Source organism: Xiphophorus hellerii, chromosome 1, assembly GCF_003331165.1.
Source record: "Xiphophorus hellerii strain 12219 chromosome 1, Xiphophorus_hellerii-4.1, whole genome shotgun sequence".
Classification (NCBI taxonomy): Eukaryota; Metazoa; Chordata; class Actinopteri; order Cyprinodontiformes; family Poeciliidae; genus Xiphophorus; species Xiphophorus hellerii.
In genome coordinates, this window is record NC_045672.1 from 29,314,322 (window position 1) to 29,332,891 (window position 18,570).

The 18,570-nt window shown below is 35.6% G+C and overlaps 1 protein-coding gene across 3 annotated transcripts; it reads right to left on the reverse strand.

Moving 5' to 3' along the window:
- Positions 1–145: 145 nt before the first annotated feature.
- On the reverse strand, positions 146–15,249 carry LOC116717526 (6-phosphofructo-2-kinase/fructose-2,6-bisphosphatase-like). 3 transcript variants are annotated; one of them, XM_032558982.1, is made up of 14 exons: positions 15,061–15,248; positions 9,580–9,705; positions 9,374–9,470; positions 8,641–8,707; positions 8,313–8,387; positions 7,327–7,383; positions 7,129–7,250; positions 5,813–6,020; positions 4,447–4,593; positions 3,640–3,744; positions 2,584–2,713; positions 2,424–2,486; positions 2,280–2,344; positions 146–544 (listed from the first exon to the last, which is right to left on the reverse strand). In XM_032558982.1, the coding sequence occupies exons 1-14, from the start codon at positions 15,218–15,220 to the stop codon at positions 485–487; spliced, it is 1,482 nt and encodes a 493-aa protein (XP_032414873.1). In that variant the 5' UTR covers positions 15,221–15,248; the 3' UTR covers positions 146–484. The 3 variants fall into 3 exon arrangements, with proteins under 3 accessions (XP_032414873.1, XP_032414882.1, XP_032414891.1); XM_032558991.1 differs by lacking the exon at positions 15,061–15,248 and adding an exon at positions 11,235–11,360; XM_032559000.1 differs by lacking the exons at positions 2,280–2,344; positions 2,424–2,486 and having other exon boundaries at positions 15,061–15,249.
- Positions 15,250–18,570: the final 3,321 nt, after the last annotated feature.

An 18,570-nucleotide genomic window follows, 5' to 3' on the forward strand; every position in this document is an offset into this window, starting at 1 on the left:
ATGTGCCGTGGTAGCTACAGTTACATCCAGACATGATAGTGGAGAAAGATAAAAATCCTAAACAAAATAATACATGTGTCATGTTAGTATGGACCAGTCAAAGTCCAGACATAAATCTAATAATCCACACATAAAAAAAACAAAATATAAATAAATTATGCTGAAGTTTTTGGCTTTAATGACAAAATCTAAACCATTTTAGAGTCTGAAACGTTTAACCTCCACCTGTTTGTGATGCGTTCAACAGAATCAGAAAAGTCAACCACACAGATTAGACAGGAACTATCCACAGTTGTAGGTCTTTTTCTTCTCTGGTATTGTAACAGAAGCCCATTTGAGTCTGGATTAACACCTTCCATCTCCTCCAGTTCTTCTGTGTTGATCCATTTCTCTTCTGTTTACCATCAGAAAACATGTGTGTGGCTCTCTAAGATTTATTGCGACCTATTAACATAGCTGTAGTCCATTTCTCCCAGATATGACTTTAGTTGTGGTCAGGAACTGTCAGAAGAGCTTCCTCTGTCTTTCTACTGATGCTCACATTCTGCAAACAAAGAGAAACGACAATTAAATTCCTACTGGCTGCTACTAGTATTTTCCAAGCATGATGGGGCCTCCACTGGAAACCTGGTAGAAATTGCTTTTGTTCATTGAAACCAGATTTTTAAAATGAAGGATACATAAGAAGTTTTTCCTCAAAAGACAAAGAAGTTCACATATAAACCTTTAAATAAATGTAGATTTATAAACGTTCCATTTTCTTATGTTACAGAGAAGTATAAAGGTTGGAAATATGCTCCTCTAAAATAATTCTCTAACTAAAATAATGTTACTCCAAAGCTGTAATTTCAATATTGATGCAACTTTCGGTTGCGTTTCTGTTTAAATTACTTTGTAATTATTTTACACAGGAAAACTCTAATGTGTGACAAAGTTTGTGTGAAAACTTCAGACGTTTTTTATTCCGGTGAATGCAAAAAAAGTCAAGTTTTTCAGGGTGGATCTGTCTGGTTCTCTTTTAGAGTCTTTATGTTCATCTTTGAGTGATTCTTTTAGCTTCTTAAAATGTTTTAAAAATCTGGAAGTTTATTCATAATTTAGACTTAACTTCTGTTAATTGTGAAGAAAACCAATACCAAACATGTAGCTTGAGCTTGAAAACCTGGTGGAGGTTATTTAGATGCTGCAGAGTAATCCTCTATAATGTTTTTTATTCTTCTCTAAAGTTATGAGGTATAAACTATTTACTAATTACAAAAAAACCGACCTCAAAACCAACAGAAATTATTGCTTTATCAATAGTTTTATCCTTGTTCAGATTGCATTTATGTTCAAATCACCTTAAACTCAGAAATTTCCTTATTTTAGTTTAAAACATTCTGAGTTTTTTCTGGTAAATTTTTGACTTTTAGAGCTGAGAAATGTCCTGAGTTATTCTGTTATTCCTGTGAAATTTTATTATCGTCATGTTTGGTTTTTGTCTTTTTTCAGAGTCCTGTTCAGTGACTCTCCCTCAAGTTGATGTAGTTCTCCTTCTGGACACTAAATGTCCTCAGTTACCAACATTTTTCCATCTTCCTGTTTCACTTTCACTCACTATTTCTCTCGATATATATTCTTAGAGGTGACCTATTATGCTTCCTTGATCAAGTTAGGATAAGTTTCATACATATTCATCACATTTTTAGCACAAATTATTCTTTTAGTCTGGACAATTCTTTCTGTTGAGTTCCTTTCCATTTCAAACTAAATAAGTTGCTGCACCTCAGTGTTGACACTCATACATGTAAACATACGCAATTATACAACAGTACATCTTTGAAAAGTAAAAGTGGAGCCTCCTGCACAACCAACAAGAATGCAGGAAGTCATTTCTAAATGGTAAGTCAACAACAAAACATTTGTCTTTTCCAACAGCCATTGTAAAATGGCACTAAAACCAGCTGAATAAATGTGCTGGAACTCAGCTTGGGTTGGTAGGTAATGGGCTGGAGTTGCTAGGTAACAGGCAGTTCCTACTGATTTGTGAAGTTACATTTCAGATGTTTTTGAAACGGTTCATTTCCCAGCACTAAAAACCATCAATTTATTATCAAAAACCTGTCTGGGTGTGTTTTTAATCGCTCTAGTTGGTTTTAAAAGCAGTAGAAACCCAAATGGAAGTACAAAAACATGCAAAATGTGAATTTTTTTATAATAAACATAAAATCTTTATGTTTATTGAACAGGACAAATCTTTGATCCACTTCAGAGAGAAAATATTCGCCTGTGGATCTTACCCCTGGCCTCTCTCTGTGTGTGTTGACAGCTTCAATATTGAGAAAAAATGACTCAACTTTACATCCTGGCAGGAAAGACAAAAACAAAAGTGTCAAGAAAGCATTCAGAGATCAGTTATTAAAGATGCATGATTTACTGCTTACCGTAAGCTACCGGAGTGAGTTTGAGCACCGTGTGAAGGGGACACCTAACATAAGGCAGCTCATCTTCACAGGTGATTGGAAACAATGTTTGAGCATTCAGAGGTGAACATTTTGTGGTGATAATAAGAAGGAAGGTGAATCAGTCCATCTCTTTTAGTACCTGCAGGTTTGTCTAGAAAGTAGGACAGCAGGCAGCGCATTATGGCTTGGTGGCAGATGACCAGGACGTTTTCCTGCCTCTCCAGCTCCATGATGACCGGCTCCAGACGATGAACAAGATCCTCATAGGACTTTGTCATAAAGACAAACCAAACTAATATTAGCTTTGATTCCTAAACTTTAAACCACATGTTTTTCTGTGGCCCTCCAGTCTTTAAAATGACACATAAAAGAACCTTAAAGATTACAGTTGGGTGTTTAAGTATCATTTTATCATTCAATAAAAGCTATTTTTATCTGTAATTTTATCAATTTGGAAGACTGAAAACAAGAGAATGCAGCTCCAACTTTAATAAAAAGGTTTTAATTGGTCATAAATGATCAAATTAAGTTTATTAACGTTAAGTTATTGGGGAAAACAAGGTTTGATAAACTTCATTAAATTACTTGTGACCTATTCACACCTTTTTATGTTGAAGCTGAATTTTCTGTTTTTCGGTTAATGTTCCTAGACGTACTCATTGAATGCAGATATAGCTATTTATTAATATTTTAACAATTTGTTCATGGGTTTTATCAATAGGAAAATAAAATAGAAAAATAAAGAAAAAACTGCAATCTCAAATTCTCAAAAATATGTTCAATGTTTGGAAGAACAACTTTTAATTTACACATCAGTTTGTTTAAATATTTGAATATTTACAAATACTGGTGCTAAAATTTAATTAAAATGTGTTTAACTATCCAACACTTTCCATAACATTCTGCCTGTGAAGTAGGTAAATATATAAGCTTAAAACCACATCTTGATTATAATAATGTATGATAAAATACACATTTCTCTTAATTGAACAATTCTACATGAATAGTGTTTTTACTTAAGGTACTTATATTTTATTATTACTATTAAATTTACCTTCCCTGTTAGTCCAGTTGGAAGAAAAGTAAGTCAAAAGTTAACAAGTAAGTTTGCAAATCCAAAAATTAGAAGTGATAGATCATTAAATGTAAACATAAAATTAGGAAAAAGTTGTCGTCTAATGAAAGCAGCTCTTACCTCGCCCTTTGGGTAACGGTAACGATATTTCTCCTGGTCTCTCATCGCAAACTCATCGGGAAAGTTCTCCTGAATCTCCTCATATGTTAACTCCTCACAAACACCCTTAGAAAAAACAAGAATAAAATGTTAATTTAAACTGAGATGTTTTTATAGAAAACATTATACAAACAAGCTTAGGGAATCCTTAAGCTCTAAGCATCATATTTAAAATGTGGTAAGAGAAAAGTGCAGCTTGAATCAACAGGACTGAAATATGTTTGTGTTTATAATACCTTAAACACAAAATGGAACCTTTAATTTAATCTCCATTTGGAATCAATAAAGTATTTTTTAAATTGAATTTGATTTGAATTTGTAAAAGAGATAAAAGCTTAAAATTACAATTTTAATACTATAAAAAGAGTCCAAACAATTCCCACTGAAATGACTGTAACTAAACTTTTTTGTAATTTATACTACCTCATTAAATTGTGAGTGTCCAGAAACTTTAGATTAATAAACCATTATTTTTTGTTTTCCTAGGTTATGAATATTGTTTGACTTGTTCATTTCCTGCTTTTCAAAATGGGAAAGACAAGAAAACCATTCTAACAGGGCAGATTTGTGTTGATTTTCCTGGGTGTAAACCTGGAAACATTAGACTCAGATAAATTAAGAAAATATTTATAACAGTTTGAACTAATAAGGCTGGACAGGGAGCCGGTTTATCTGTCTCTCACTTAAGGGAACATGTTAAAGGAGGTAAAGAAACATCACCAGATCTGCAAACAACTATTTATGTTTGTAAAAGTCTTTTAACCTCACAGCATCGATCTCGTTGAGAGCTTTCCACTGTTCGTACTGGACGCCCAGAGCCTCTGCAGTCTGGATGGTCCTCTTCATGTGGCTCGTCCACACCTTCAGGTCCTTGATGTTCTGACCTCTGATAAACTTCGCCAAGGCATCAGCAAACTGCAGGAAAGATGCTTTTTTATGTTGTTATTGAGAATGTAAGATAAGTTTCTCAGAATTAAGGCTTGTTTTTAAAATACACCAAAATTTAATTTAACTTTTGTCAGCAATTAGAAGTTCTATTTCAATAATCTTGGTATTGAAATAAAGCTGACACTAGGGAGACTCCATTAGAAGTGTAAGAATCACTTCTGATGGAAGTGAAAACAGTTTCAGTTTTTCTGAAACTGTTTTCTCTACAGTTTCAGAGAAAATGAGGACTAAACATAAAATAATTTCCGATGTTTTTTTACCCTTACCAGAATTTTTGTACAGGATGTAAATATTTTTAGAAATATCATAAATATGGTATTTCTAAAATACCATATTTATAATATTTATGATACCATATTTATGGTATCATAAATATGGTATTTCTAAAATACCATATTCATGGTATTTTAAATATACCATAAAAACAGTTTGCAGCAGTTTGAATCCAACAGCTGTAAACTGTTGGATACCCTAAATCAACCTGTCACTGTAACTTGAGCAAAGATTGATGCAGCTGAGGAAATTTACAGTAGTTTTAGTAAAAAACTAAGCATAAAATCCAAGTAATTTCAGTCTAGTTTCTAGTGTAAATATCATAGTACCATTGAAATGGTACTATGCTACAGTTATAAGTAACTGTTCATCAAGATGTTAGAGCTTGTTTTAAGTCAATAATTCCTTAATATTTACTTTAATTTACTTATTCCATTGGTAGATTAGATCACTTATAACATAGGACAAATGTCTTGCTATAAATTATATAATCTGCCAATAAAATAATTATTCACTTAAAAAGCTCCTATACATATTATGAAAAGTTACTTGTAAGTTGGTTTTGTCTTATTTCAAGTATACTAAAATATTTGCTCTAAAAACTAGACCAAACAACCTCAGTAAGATTTTGTGTTTCGCCTTTGGTTCAGGTTGACACCATCAACAAAACTGGGGATTTTCTGTGTTTTTATTAATTATTACATGTTTTTACCTTTTTATTAATTTTTTGATTTCAAACACTCACATTTATGTTTTACTTAAATATAATAAAACAATAAAGAATTTATATATTTGACTCCAATTCAAGTGCATTTTTTGGAAATCCGGAATAAAACAAACAAAAACAGAAGTTAAAAATCTGCTCCCACTACCAGGGGCATGGGGCTTAAAAAGTTTTAAAATCTAAGCTCACCTTTAGTCCTCGTGGTGACAAACCCGAATCGCCGCCTATCCGACCCAACAGGTTGAGTTCACTCTCTCCGTGGCGGCTCAGGTAAATGGTTCTCGGTGTGACGTGGATGTTCATGAGGTAGTAGACAATCCGGCTCTGGATGTGATCCTGGACTCGGTTCACCAAGAACCTACTGCCCACATCAAAGATCTTTATGTAGGAGAGTTTCCTAGTCAAAGTAAAGAGATAGGTACATATTTTATAAACAATTACTTAAATATTTTATCCGTTCACCTTCTTCACGACAAAAACACAAAATATTACCAAGTATTTTTGGTTTAGTTTCTAGTAAAAATATCTTATTGCACTTGAAATAAGACCAAACAAACTTACAAGTAACTTTTCAGAAAGATGTAGGAGCTTTTTCATTAATATTAAGGGATTATTGACAGTAAGCAAGCTCATGTATCTTGTTAAAAAGTTACTTATAGGTTAGTTTTGTCTTATTTCACGTGTATTAAAGTATTTGCACTAGGACGTCTTTCTCAAACTGTGGTCCATGAGGCACTGCATGTAAATAACTGTTTATTTGCCGTGACGTGAGCTCAAAGTGCGACGCTACAATTAGCTTACCAAAGGATTGTATTTAAAAATAATTATGATAACTGGCTTATGACTGGGTCACTAAATCGAGAGCCTGAAGATACTTGAGAAAAGTTTCTCAGGGTGAGTGGCAGAACGTTTGTCTTTCAACACAATGCAGGTTTAGGTTTGAGGCTAAGCTGAATGCGATATGTCGGTGACGAGGCAGTGAACAGCGCTGCACTCCAGGTTGACTAACTGCATCTTAACTCCTAAAATAAAATTATTTATGTTGGGCTATCTACTGGCTGAAAGAAAATGTTTTTGCCAAAGCAACTCAAGACTATTTTTCTTTTATTATGCTTCCAAATTACAAATAGCCCTAAAATGTTATTAGTGCACACTAATAACATTTGTAGTAAAGAGCTTTTCTGATATCCATGTGTTTTCTATCATAACTCAAAGCGTCTCTTGTAGACCTTTTCATGAATTTATTGTGGCCAGTCACATTTACAAAACAGCGCCATCCTTCACATTCAGAAGAACAAAGACAATGAGTTAAGAGACAAATCTTTTTGTTTCAGATTGTATACTGTATATTGAGATGTTGTGTTATTGGGGGGACAATTTCAAGATAGGTGGTACTTAAATGGGGTAAGTGGTCCTGCTGGGCCTGAAAAAGTTTGAGAAACACCAAAAATACTTGGTAGGATTTTGTGTTTTTGCAATGTTGCGACACATGGGTTGCTCAGTACCTGTCTCTCTCATCGTCTATTGACGTGTAGCTCGCCTTGTAGCACTCAATGCGCTGGATGAAGTCCGTCATGGCCTCTTCTATGTCACGGTCGATATAATCTGGGCTGCCAAATTTTACTTGCTGTAAAAAAATTGGTTTTAGACTTTAATTAAAATCCCCACTTCTAACAAGTATGGATATTTTGTTTGTGCCTCACCTTAATATTCTCGGTTATTATGTCTGGGTCATCACAGATTGATTCTACAAAGAACACCTGTAAATAAAAAATAATTTCAACATTTTGTTGTAATTTCAGTACATTGAAGTCAATATTTACATTACTATGAAAAGGTATTTGCCTCCTTGTAAACTTCCTGCTTTTATTCTGGTCTTACACTTTGGAAATATTTTATAAGATCAAACTTATTTGTATAATTACCCAAGGTTATCCTGAGTAAATTTCAAAAATTTATTTTCAAGTGATAATTTAATTTATTAAGGGAGAACATCCTACTCAAACAAGTCACAAACTGAGAGTCAAATAATTTCCTGCAAAGTTTTCTTTTAAGAAAACAGAACTGATGTTTCTGAGGTATTCAGGTCCAGAAGCAGCTAATTTAGCTTTCAGTTGTAGTAGGACCTGCACCTTCATTGTCTCTTCAGTCCCCAGATTGTTTTTCTCAAAAGCTTTGGGGCTCATCAAATGTTTTTTCTCTGGTAATGTGATTGGACTCGTCTACTTTTCAATTAGCTGTTGCTTTCAATGTGTAAATCGTCACTAATGCAATTTTTGTTATCACTTTTATTGATGAATGTAAAGTTTTGTTTTTTACTGTTTTATGTTTTCTTTATTTTGCTGGAGTAGCAAAGTATTAAAAATGGCATTTGACATTTCTCCTATTAGTTTACTTCAAGTGTTTTCTTTTCCAGGATAATTGCGACAATGCTATACTAAATTAAATAATTTAAAACCACATTAAAAAATATACAAATATACAAAATTCAGGTAGTAAAGGCATATTCATCGTTTAAGCAGTACTTATTGCCTTATTTGACACAGAAAATAACATTTATCTAATGTGTAGCAAACAAATGATTAGTAAATTCAACAGTATTCCAAATAAAAAAATATGAAAACAGTTTTTTATGCTAAGAAGTAGAAATATCAGTAGTAGAGATTTTAAAAATCACTTCGTCACTTACCTTATAGCCTTTTTCTTTTGCAAAACTGTTGATGACGGCCCTCCTCTCTCTTGTGGTGTTAGTAGCATCAAACACCTACAGGACATGTTTCCATCATTATCAATACTTTTAAAAACCATACTTTTTTAGCACTTCAGATAAAAAAATACCATCTGAAACACCTAGATCAGGCAGTAAGATCCACAAATAATGACAAATTCTCTAAAATATGTGAATAGCTGAAAAAAAAGTCTGAATGTTTTGTTTCACTTTATTGTCTTTCCTCCACAACAATAAAATCATGCTGGACTGTAATTAGAAGGAAAGTTTTAATTATCCATTTTCTTACGGCTACATGTCCATGTTCTTTTGTGAAGTAGGCAGCAACGTCTTTGAGCGCAGCTGAAGCGCAGGCCCTGAGAGAGAAAAGGCAAACTTGAATGGGCAACAATAAAAAAAAAAATAGCAAGATAACAATGTATTTAAACGATTTTGACATAACATTCATACAGAAGTTCTTTACAGAAAAAAAATACATTATTACAGCAAGGCACTGTGGTTAACAGGTGACAAAGAAATAAAAAGTGGTATATCAGTATAAATACCGCTAAGTTGTAATAGTCTATAATCAAAATTATGACAGAAAAGGGTCCGACAATAGAGCCTTGATCAAAATCTATCAGATTTTTTCTTTTAATTGGACAGTTGATATTAACTCAAATTGCTCTACAAAAGAAAAGGAAGTATAATAATTTAAATTGTACTCCATCAACCTGTTGATACAACAGACACACTCTTAATGTTTTTAAGGCATTGTAATAATGTTGTGGCAGAAATATGAAGCTGTATTTCATCAGAAAAATAAAATACTTAGAGATAGGGGAATAATGTTGATGCTGAACAAATGTGGTCCAACAGGAACACCACATGTGATGTTAGTTTGCTCAGATTTATGATTTCCCAGTTAGCCAAGAGAGCTGAACCAGTTTAGATCACAAATCTGATCAAATGCCTAAAAGTAAAAGAAAAGTCAAAGCAATTATGATTCCTTTTTCATGAGTTTTCATGAGCTTTGCACTCACTTGCGGATCCTCATGGCCTCTTCGTTGTCAGGTTTAAAAAACTCAAAGTTCTTGTAGGTCTTGACTGCCTCTCTGCGGTACTGGCCCACATTAAAAACTGGTGGAAATTCAAAGAAAATATCTGGGTTGGAAAATGCAGCATTCAATTAATTGTTATATACATTAATAAAATAAATAAATGTAAGAATTTAAAGGTTCAAACTGACCTTTTGTAGGAACTCCGATCCAGTTTAGATAGCGGGTGAGCTTCTTGGAGATGTATGTCTTCCCTCTGGCAGGTAATCCCACCATCACAATCACTGTTGGGGAGTTGCAGAACTGAGGTACAGACGCTGATGGGAAAACATACACCGAAAAACACAGAGAGGATGTAATTCTGGACTGGGTCGGTGATTAAATATTCAGGAAATCAACATCTGTTAGGTACAATCCAGCTCGGTAGGGCTGGAGGTTTGTGTCATTGGATAGGTAAACTTCATTAAAAGAACAAGAGTTACACAAGGAAACTCACATTTCTGCAAAGCAAATCTGGATTTCAGTGAAAACTCTTAATATCAGACATCAAACGCTTTGCTTCATACTCAGATTTCACAATAAGGAAAAAATAAAACCTGATCTTCAAATCATTTGTTTTTCTTATCCAAACATGATGGAGCTGGGTAAAATTTGTCACTCCTTTAGGTACAAAAGTTACCAGTGATTTACAGGCATAAACTTCGAAGAATGAGTTTATCGAGCCTTTGCACGTGACGTCATGACCTGCCCACTCTGCCATGTCGGACGTCAAAACAACCAATGCGCTTCTTTAAAGCCTGTCATACATTGAAATTAAAGCCACAATATTGTTCCAGTTTCTTCTTGTTTACTTTTAATAGCCTGGTTTTTAGTTGATACGTTTCTTTTCACTAGACGCTCCTGTACATCTGATGTTGATGAATTGAAGGAATACTTACAATAACCCACACAAAGTCTGAAGAACGATGAACTTCAAAATTAAAGTTCATCGTTCAGATTAACTTTATCTGAACAGATATCAAACAACTATTTGTTGTTTGATATCTTCAAAAAAGGTTATGGAACAAGCTAGCCACATCACATCCATTTTTTTCTGATTTCCTGTCACGCAGTACTTCCACTAGAGGGTGCTTTTACACAAAAACATACTAAAAGAAGATTTTACTATTAAGGAAATATCTAAATATGCAATAACCACACACAAATAACTGTAAACAATGTAATTAAATGAGATTTTTGGATCTTGATATCTTGAGCATGTTGCAAATGCTAATGCTAGTTAGAATAGCCACCAGCGTTGGCGGCTAAACGTTTTTTCTGTAACAGTGAATTGTTTCTTCACCATTAGTACATTTAGCAGCGAGTACATGAGTTCGATTGCCAGCGCTAAGACCCTTCTCCTGCCTCTGATTGGTAATTTTTGGTCGGGAGTGGTTCATTTCTACAGACAGCAAGAATAGCTCAGGAAGGAGATGAAGGACATTTATCTTTCACAGATTGTGTCTCATATTAAAGTGTAACAACATGGTGACAGTTTTAAAAAACATTAATAAAAACATAGTCTTTATAAAAGCTATATACTGCAGCTTTAAGAAAATATCTAAATATACAATAACCATGCACAATAATAACCAATGTTACAGAATAAAATTTTTAGCTCTTACAGAAGTTTCATCAAATGTTTACCTCAACATGTATTCCCAACCTGTATTCAGAAACATCAGCATTTAACACTTCTCTGCAGGAAGCGTTCAACCAAAAGGCAAATGCTAAAACAAAATAAAAGCAGAGCAAACTGAAGTACTAGAATCTCACTTCAAAACTAAAGTTTTTTCACAGGACTTACATCCTCTCCTATGATTCAAGTTATATCCCATCCACGGCACCCGGATCTTCAGCAGACGGGTCTGTGTGAGGTTTTTATGCTCTGTGGACATGGTACAATGAACGAGTGAACGGTCGAGGTGCACTGTTCTGTGTGCTTTCCTGAACCTACATGGAGATCAGCAGATCAGCTGACTGTTGCTAAGGGAAAACACTTGGCGAGCAGGAGACGCAGAGGACCTGAGGCCAGACTGCTTGTCTGCCTTACAATCAGTTTCATTATTTAAAACTCCTTATAAGAGCTGCCAAAGTCTCTTCTTTGACCTCAGACAGCAATAAATCATGTCTAATTATTCCTAATCTTTTATACTGTAAACTGGCGTGACAGTGAGAGCAACGTCTCTTAATAGTTGAGCAAGTAACACAAGAAAGAACTGCTCATGAATTTAGATGAGCACTTTTGACTTTGTTTATAGGAAATTCCTTCAACCCACCACTAGAGGGCAGGTTACACTTTTATTTTAAAATAAGAAATGGCCTTGCCAAGTTCTATATATAAACATTTGCGTCTGTGTGTGTGTGTTCTTGTATATACTTCATACAGAGGACCTGTTATACCATGTTCACCCATAAATTGAGGTCATTGTGAAAAGTGAGGACCTTTTCCTCGTCTGTACTTTCCTGCAGTTCTACTGCTCTCTACCAGTTAGATTTAGAGGGATGGTGTCAATTATATTTTAGTTAATTAGGGTTAGGAATAAATTAGTTAGGGTAAGAGAAAATGTCTGGGTTGGGCATAAACCCAGACATTTATGCCTGTATGTCATTCATTTAGTAAATGAATGACATCTTTTAATTTACTAAAATGGATGAACATCAATACAAAACCTTCAGTTTGTATAGAAGTACAAGAACATGCGTGCGTGTGTGTGTGTGTGTGTGTGTGTGTGTATTCTTGTATATGCTACATACAGAGGACCTGTTTTACCACTTTCACCCACAAATTGAGGTCATTGTAGAAAGTGAGGTTCTTCTGCTACTGTTACTCTTGGCTAAGGCTGGGGTTAGGAATAGATTAATAATAGTTACAGTTAGTGAGAATATCTGGGTTAGTCATCCCTGCAGTTATTAAATGAATAGAAATCAATAGCAAATCCGCTTCCATCAAAGTATACATTCTTATACTTTGATGGAAGTATAAGAATGTGTAGGGGTGTGTGTGTGTGTGGTGCATGTAACCATCTAATTCATAGAAATACAAGCTCTATTGTCAGTAGAAAGTTTCCTCTATGTGGTTTGGTTTACTTTTGCATTGCATTTTTACAGAACACCAACAACCCAGATTGCCATGTGTTGCGAAGAGCACACCCTGCAGGCAAACCGCAACTGGCGTCACTTGCAAGAAAACAGTTTTTTTAACAGAACCACTGATTTTTTTCTTCTTCTTCAACTTTCATCCTTTCCTCAGCAAAGACAGGTGTTTGAGGAAACAAATTTGGGTCAAATCACTAAAGTGGTTAAGCACCTAAAACAAGTGGAAGCAGGTTTAAAGTGACTTACACTGCTGCATCTGAATGAATCAGAAGATTTCTGCCTTTTTAAATGCATACAATTTATTTAAATATGCAGCTTTAATCAATCAGATGAGTCTTTAGTTTGGCTCTTCTCTTACTGAGCTGATAAGAAAATGTTTTCAGCTACTTATCTGGATATCTTTCAACGCTTACATTTAGCGTGTTCCTCTATTGTAATCTGTAATCTATGGTTTTAAAATTCCACCGACTGCTCGTACATCTACTGTAAATGCTGAACCACCATAATGTTATCACTGCTCAGAATCTGCCAAACAGAAGAAACAACCAACAGGGGTTTTTAGAAATTAATGTAATTGTCAAGCATGTGTAAGTTTTACTTGTGCAAATGTAAAATAGGGGCTTCTTGACACACACAGGAAGTCATCTCAGTCATTTCATTCCCTCCTTTGTTTGATTGCTATGATTGGAAGAAAAGTACTTTTTTTATACCCTTTTTTCAATAAAGCACAGAAACTACTGAATTTTGACAGATTTACATTAATGTTGAACACATACAACCATTTTTTCTAGTCTTTACTGCAAGCTGAGATCGCTGAGTACGACTAACATTGACAACTACGTCCTACGTCTCATGTTAAAAATACTCAAACACAAAAATGGGAAATTTCCATTCTTATTACAGGAAAATTGTACCACCTCTTAAAGTTGCTGATAATAATTGGGTAACATTTTGAATCACACAAGTTCTTAGTTATTTTTCCGTTGTTTGTCTGAGCTTCCTCATTACTGGACAAAAACACATTTCCGTCTCAAGTTCCAAGTTTTAAAAATACTACCGATGACTGGCTGATTTGACAAGTGTGAAGTCAGACTTGTATAGATTAAAGTTTCTGGGTTGGAGGTTGTAAATAGATGCTTAGCTTACGTTTTGTTATGTTTCGTTGGGCTTACTTTCTTTTTAATCACACTTTTAAAGCAATGTTTCTTATTCATTTTCAGTATGTTCTCAATGATTCTGAGGGTTAAAGCACAAGGGAAATTTTATGTTTCTAAGAAAGATTTACACAATTGTTAAATAAAATGAGATAATTTTTGCTGTCCTTAAGATATATTCAAGTTTACTCAGACTAGAAAAAGTCATCTGACGCTTTTCTTGCAAACGGATTTGGTGAATCAGTAGGCTAACTATAATTAGCTTGTAATTAGATGGTAATGTGCGTAGTTTACAGGATGTGGCAATGAAGTGTGAAGTCAGAGGCCCAAAGCATAATAATGCATCTGTGAAAATCATACAAAACCAAACCGATCTAGGCTGAATCCCTTCTATACAAGATCATTTCAGCTGCTTGAACCTGGGATCCTGACTTATCTCCTAAAATATTCTGTAATTCAGTCAGATACACTTTATTCACACAAAAAACTCTTGATGAAAATATTTTCTGCTGAAAAATAGACTACCTTACCTGTTTTTTAAATGCAAACTACCTAAAATAATGCCAACATCAGATCAAGTCATAAGTTTTTTTCCCAAATGATCTGGTTTTAGGTTTTAAAAGTCAAAGAAGAGAAAGTCCTTTCATATTTTTTTCTATTCTCTACTAAGAAAGTATTAGCATCTGAGCTTGACAACCAATTATACTATCCACCTCTGGCAACACCATATTTAAATCCACAATTCAAGGATCTCCCAAAAAAATATCATTATGAACCAGTTTTTTTTATTTTGAATTCAAAATCTAACGGGTAGGACGTGTGAGGCCTGTATGTTCTGCTTATGAACTGCATGTAACGTTCTTTGGTATTTAACCCTTCAACAGTTCAACCAACCCAAATGTAAACAACAACAACAACTCAGACTTTCATCACTGTCTTCTCATTCCCCTTTTATACAGTGGCTACAGCTGCAAATTGAGGAAAATCCATGTATTGCAATGAATCTTTTCCTGTTTTTTAACCTTGCAAAAGAAAAACAACCTTAAGCTTTGGAGACTTGGACGATCTCAAGCGTCCAATTATATATTTCCTCTTAAAGTGCATTAGGGTGTTTATTACATGTCATCAATGTAGCTATGGAGAAAATAGTTAAATTTTGATTAAACTGATTAACTATGATGACATCTGTTAACCTTTTCTCTTATTCATGCTTCTTTGAAGTCTCTACAGTAAAACAGAGAAGCAGTACTCCATTGATTTATGAAGCATGACGGCACAGATGTTTTTTAAACTCTGCTGAACCCAGTCAGCCTGACCACACTAAGGTGCTGCACATTAATAGATAGCCGTTCAATGACATGCTCCCTAGAAAGGGCTCACCTGCACTGTCACACCTGCGGCGCCTTACATATTCCAGTTGGGAAGGCTCCATTCTTTCTAACGCTTCCAGTGAAGCAACCAGTGCACCATCACAATCACAAACAGGATCATGTGGCAGCAAAGATCTTTTTAAAGACACGGATGCCCCCTGCCAATGCATTCTCAAGCCAAGCCCCGTCCTCTCTAAGCCATCACTTTCTGCGGCCCGCAGGACATATGATAGCAGCATGTGGGCTTGTCCTTTAATGTTTGCCACGGCCAAAGTTCACAATATACACACATTGCAGAGAGAAGCAGTACTCAGAGGGAACACTGTAGAAAAGGCAAAGGGCAATGAGAAGTTGACTGTTATCTCACATTAAAACAATCAGACTGTCTTGATTTCCACTGAAGAGGAAGCCTACACAGTCATGAGAGGTGTTCCTTTTGACAAATTGGGAAGTGCCTTGCAAAAGTCTTCCCATCCCTTGACCTTAACATTTTGTCACATGGTAACCACCAACTTCAATGTATTTTTTTAGGGTCCCTGTGCTTTCAAATCCAAAGAGTTATTCATGCTCTGTCTCTCCTAAACAACTTAAGGCCCTGAAAATAATCTTTGTAGAGATTTTTATTGTAGAAATTACATATAGACATTTATTGCCTCTAAAATAATTTATAAAAACATATAACTTGTAAGTCCATGGGGAGTTACATAACCTCCTGTGGTAAAGTTATTGTTAATTTTTTGTGTTACCACACAAAAAAGTTTTTGGTGTCTAAAAAATGAGCTGTTTCAAAAACCTTCCTATTGTTATGTCACATTTGACAGGCACTGCACTGTTATCTAGCTCCTCCAGCAAAGCTCCAGCACATTTGATTAGCTGGTTTTACCGCTGTTTGCACTGCAAAATGGCTGCTGGAAAAGACATTGTTGTTGACTTACCATTCAGAAACTACTGCTGCATTCTTGTTGGTTGTGCAGAAAGCTCCACTTCTGTTTTTCAAAGATGTACAGTTGTGTAATTGAACAGCTGTTTTCATGTGCAAGTGTAAACACTGAGTTGGGGGAGTGGGACCTATTCTCGGGCAATTGTGATCCATCCCCACCCACGAATATTGGTGATCCACCGTATTGGGATACAATTTTCTTGCATAATTTTCCTTCCGATTATTCACTTATCTGTTACATAAAATTTCATAAAATACATTAGTTGGTGATTGTGACATCACAAAGTGCTAAAATCTTCAGAAATATTTCCATTTGTCAACGCTCTTCCATAAATGTAGATATCTGTATTCTAATCTCAGGAGATACTGTAACTATCATGTAATCTACTGTACTTTTTAATCTTTTGCTTGCATCAGCAAACAGAGCAGGTTGTGAAACACATGTAGTTAATACAAAATCGAAACTATGAATGATTGAGCCCAATAGTTAAAGTGTGATACCTCTCTTAACATCTAAAATCTAACTGTGTGGTTTCCATTCAATAAAATACTAGGAAATTCTAACTTTAGGTTCTATTTTCTTATGCAATAGTTAAAACTAGGTGGTGTAAAGGAATGTAAGTGCCATCTTGAAGATGAGAAAGTAGAGTTTCTGTTTTTCAGTTAAAGCTATAATTTGATGCAGCTTCCCAGAAGCAGGCAGAGCTGTGGGGAAGATTGCTTGTGACATGTTAAAACAAGCTTTCAAAAGATTCAAATAAAAATGGATTACATTCTCATTGCTTATTTAACAGAAAATTCCAAAACAAAGCCAGCAGCCCTGAGCAGTTTCTGGTGCGGAGCCATCAGCACATACAATAAATCTATAAAGTTACAGCGTCGGCCTTCCTGGATTGGGGATATTTGTCTAGCATACCTGCCAGATGTTTCCAGATATGGACCCGAGGACTTTGGAGGCCAAAGTTGCATGTAAAATATACAACTGCTTAACCGGCTTTGCAGCATGGGAATGTCATTGAAGCTTTTATTTTAAGTCACACGATTTAAAAGATAACTAGATTCATGAGAACAAGCTGAGGTTTACCAGAGAGTATTGGAGTGACACTAAGAAATAAAAAAAAAATAGAATTCCGAGAATAAAGTCACAGAATTACAAGAATAAAGTCATAATATTATAAAAATAATATTATGACTTTATTCTCACTCTACCCTTTCTTCTCAGGGTAGAGTGCCTACTTCGGATTGGGGGGGTGTCCTGCCCCAATGGAGGAGTTTAAGTATCTCGGAATCTTGTTCACGAATGAGGGAAAAATGGAACGGGCGATCAACAGATGGATTGGTGCGGCATCTGCAGTGAAGCGGATGCTGTACCGGTCTGTCGTGGTGAAGAGAGAGCTGAGTCAAAAAGGGAAGCTCTTGATTTACCGGTCGATCTATGCTCCTACGCTTATCTATGGTCATGAGCTTTGGGTCATGACCGAAAGAACGAGATTGGGGATACAAGCGGCCGAACTGAGTTTTCTTTGTAGGGTGTCTGGGCTCTCCCTTAGAGACAGGGTGAGAAGCTCAGTCATCCGGGAGCCGCTGCTCCTTCATGTCGAGAGGAGTCAGTTGAGGTGGCTCGAGCATCTGGTCAGGATGCCTCCTGGACGCCTCTCTGGTGAGGTGTTCCTGGCACGTCCCACCGGGAGGAGGCCCGGGGAAGACCCAGGACACGCTGGAGGGACTATGTTTCTCGGCTGGCCTGGGAAAGCCTTGGGATTCCCATGGAGTAGCTGGAACAAGCGGCTGGGAAGAGGGAAGTCTGGGCCTCCTTACTTAGGCTGCTGTCCCTGCGACTTGACCCCGGATAAGCGGAAGAAGATGGATGGATGGATGGATGGATGGATGGATGGATGGATGGATGGATGGATGGATGGATGGATAAAATCATAACATTACAAGAATAAAAGTCGTAGTATTATGATGCTTACGTTACTCTTAATATTATGAATTTATTCTTGAAATATGACTTTCTCATATCACGACTTTATTCTCACATTGTTTTGATTTTATTCTCGCAACATGACTTCATTCTCATGACTTCAACATGACTTTATTCTCGTAATTTTATCTATTTTCTTACTGTGGCCATAATACTCTGTCGTACAAGTTGAACTGAGTTTCTTATTTTTGCATGTTTGCTGTAGTGTAGAGGGCAGCAATTTGGCAACCTGACCTGTTTGCAGTTCATGCAAAGCAAACAGCAACCTCTGCAACTGCCCACAAGACTTGGAAAAGCTTGAGGAAATGATATGGTCCATTTTGTCCGTGCTGTTAGCCCTGTTAGGAGATTTCAGATTCTCATAGTCCATGTGTGGGTTCTAACCGGCTGCTATTGATTCTTCCAACAGTCCAAAAACCTGTATGTTCTTTGGTTGAGATTGTATTTATCTCAGAGGTCAGGACTTCTTGTTCCCATTAAGCACACAAGTAGTTACAAAATGCAGCTGGTGCCAGCAATAACTGGAAGCTTTAGATTTTTGGGGTCAAAAGTGATAAATTAAATAATCTTTTTCAAAGGCATTTTTGGTTTTATCT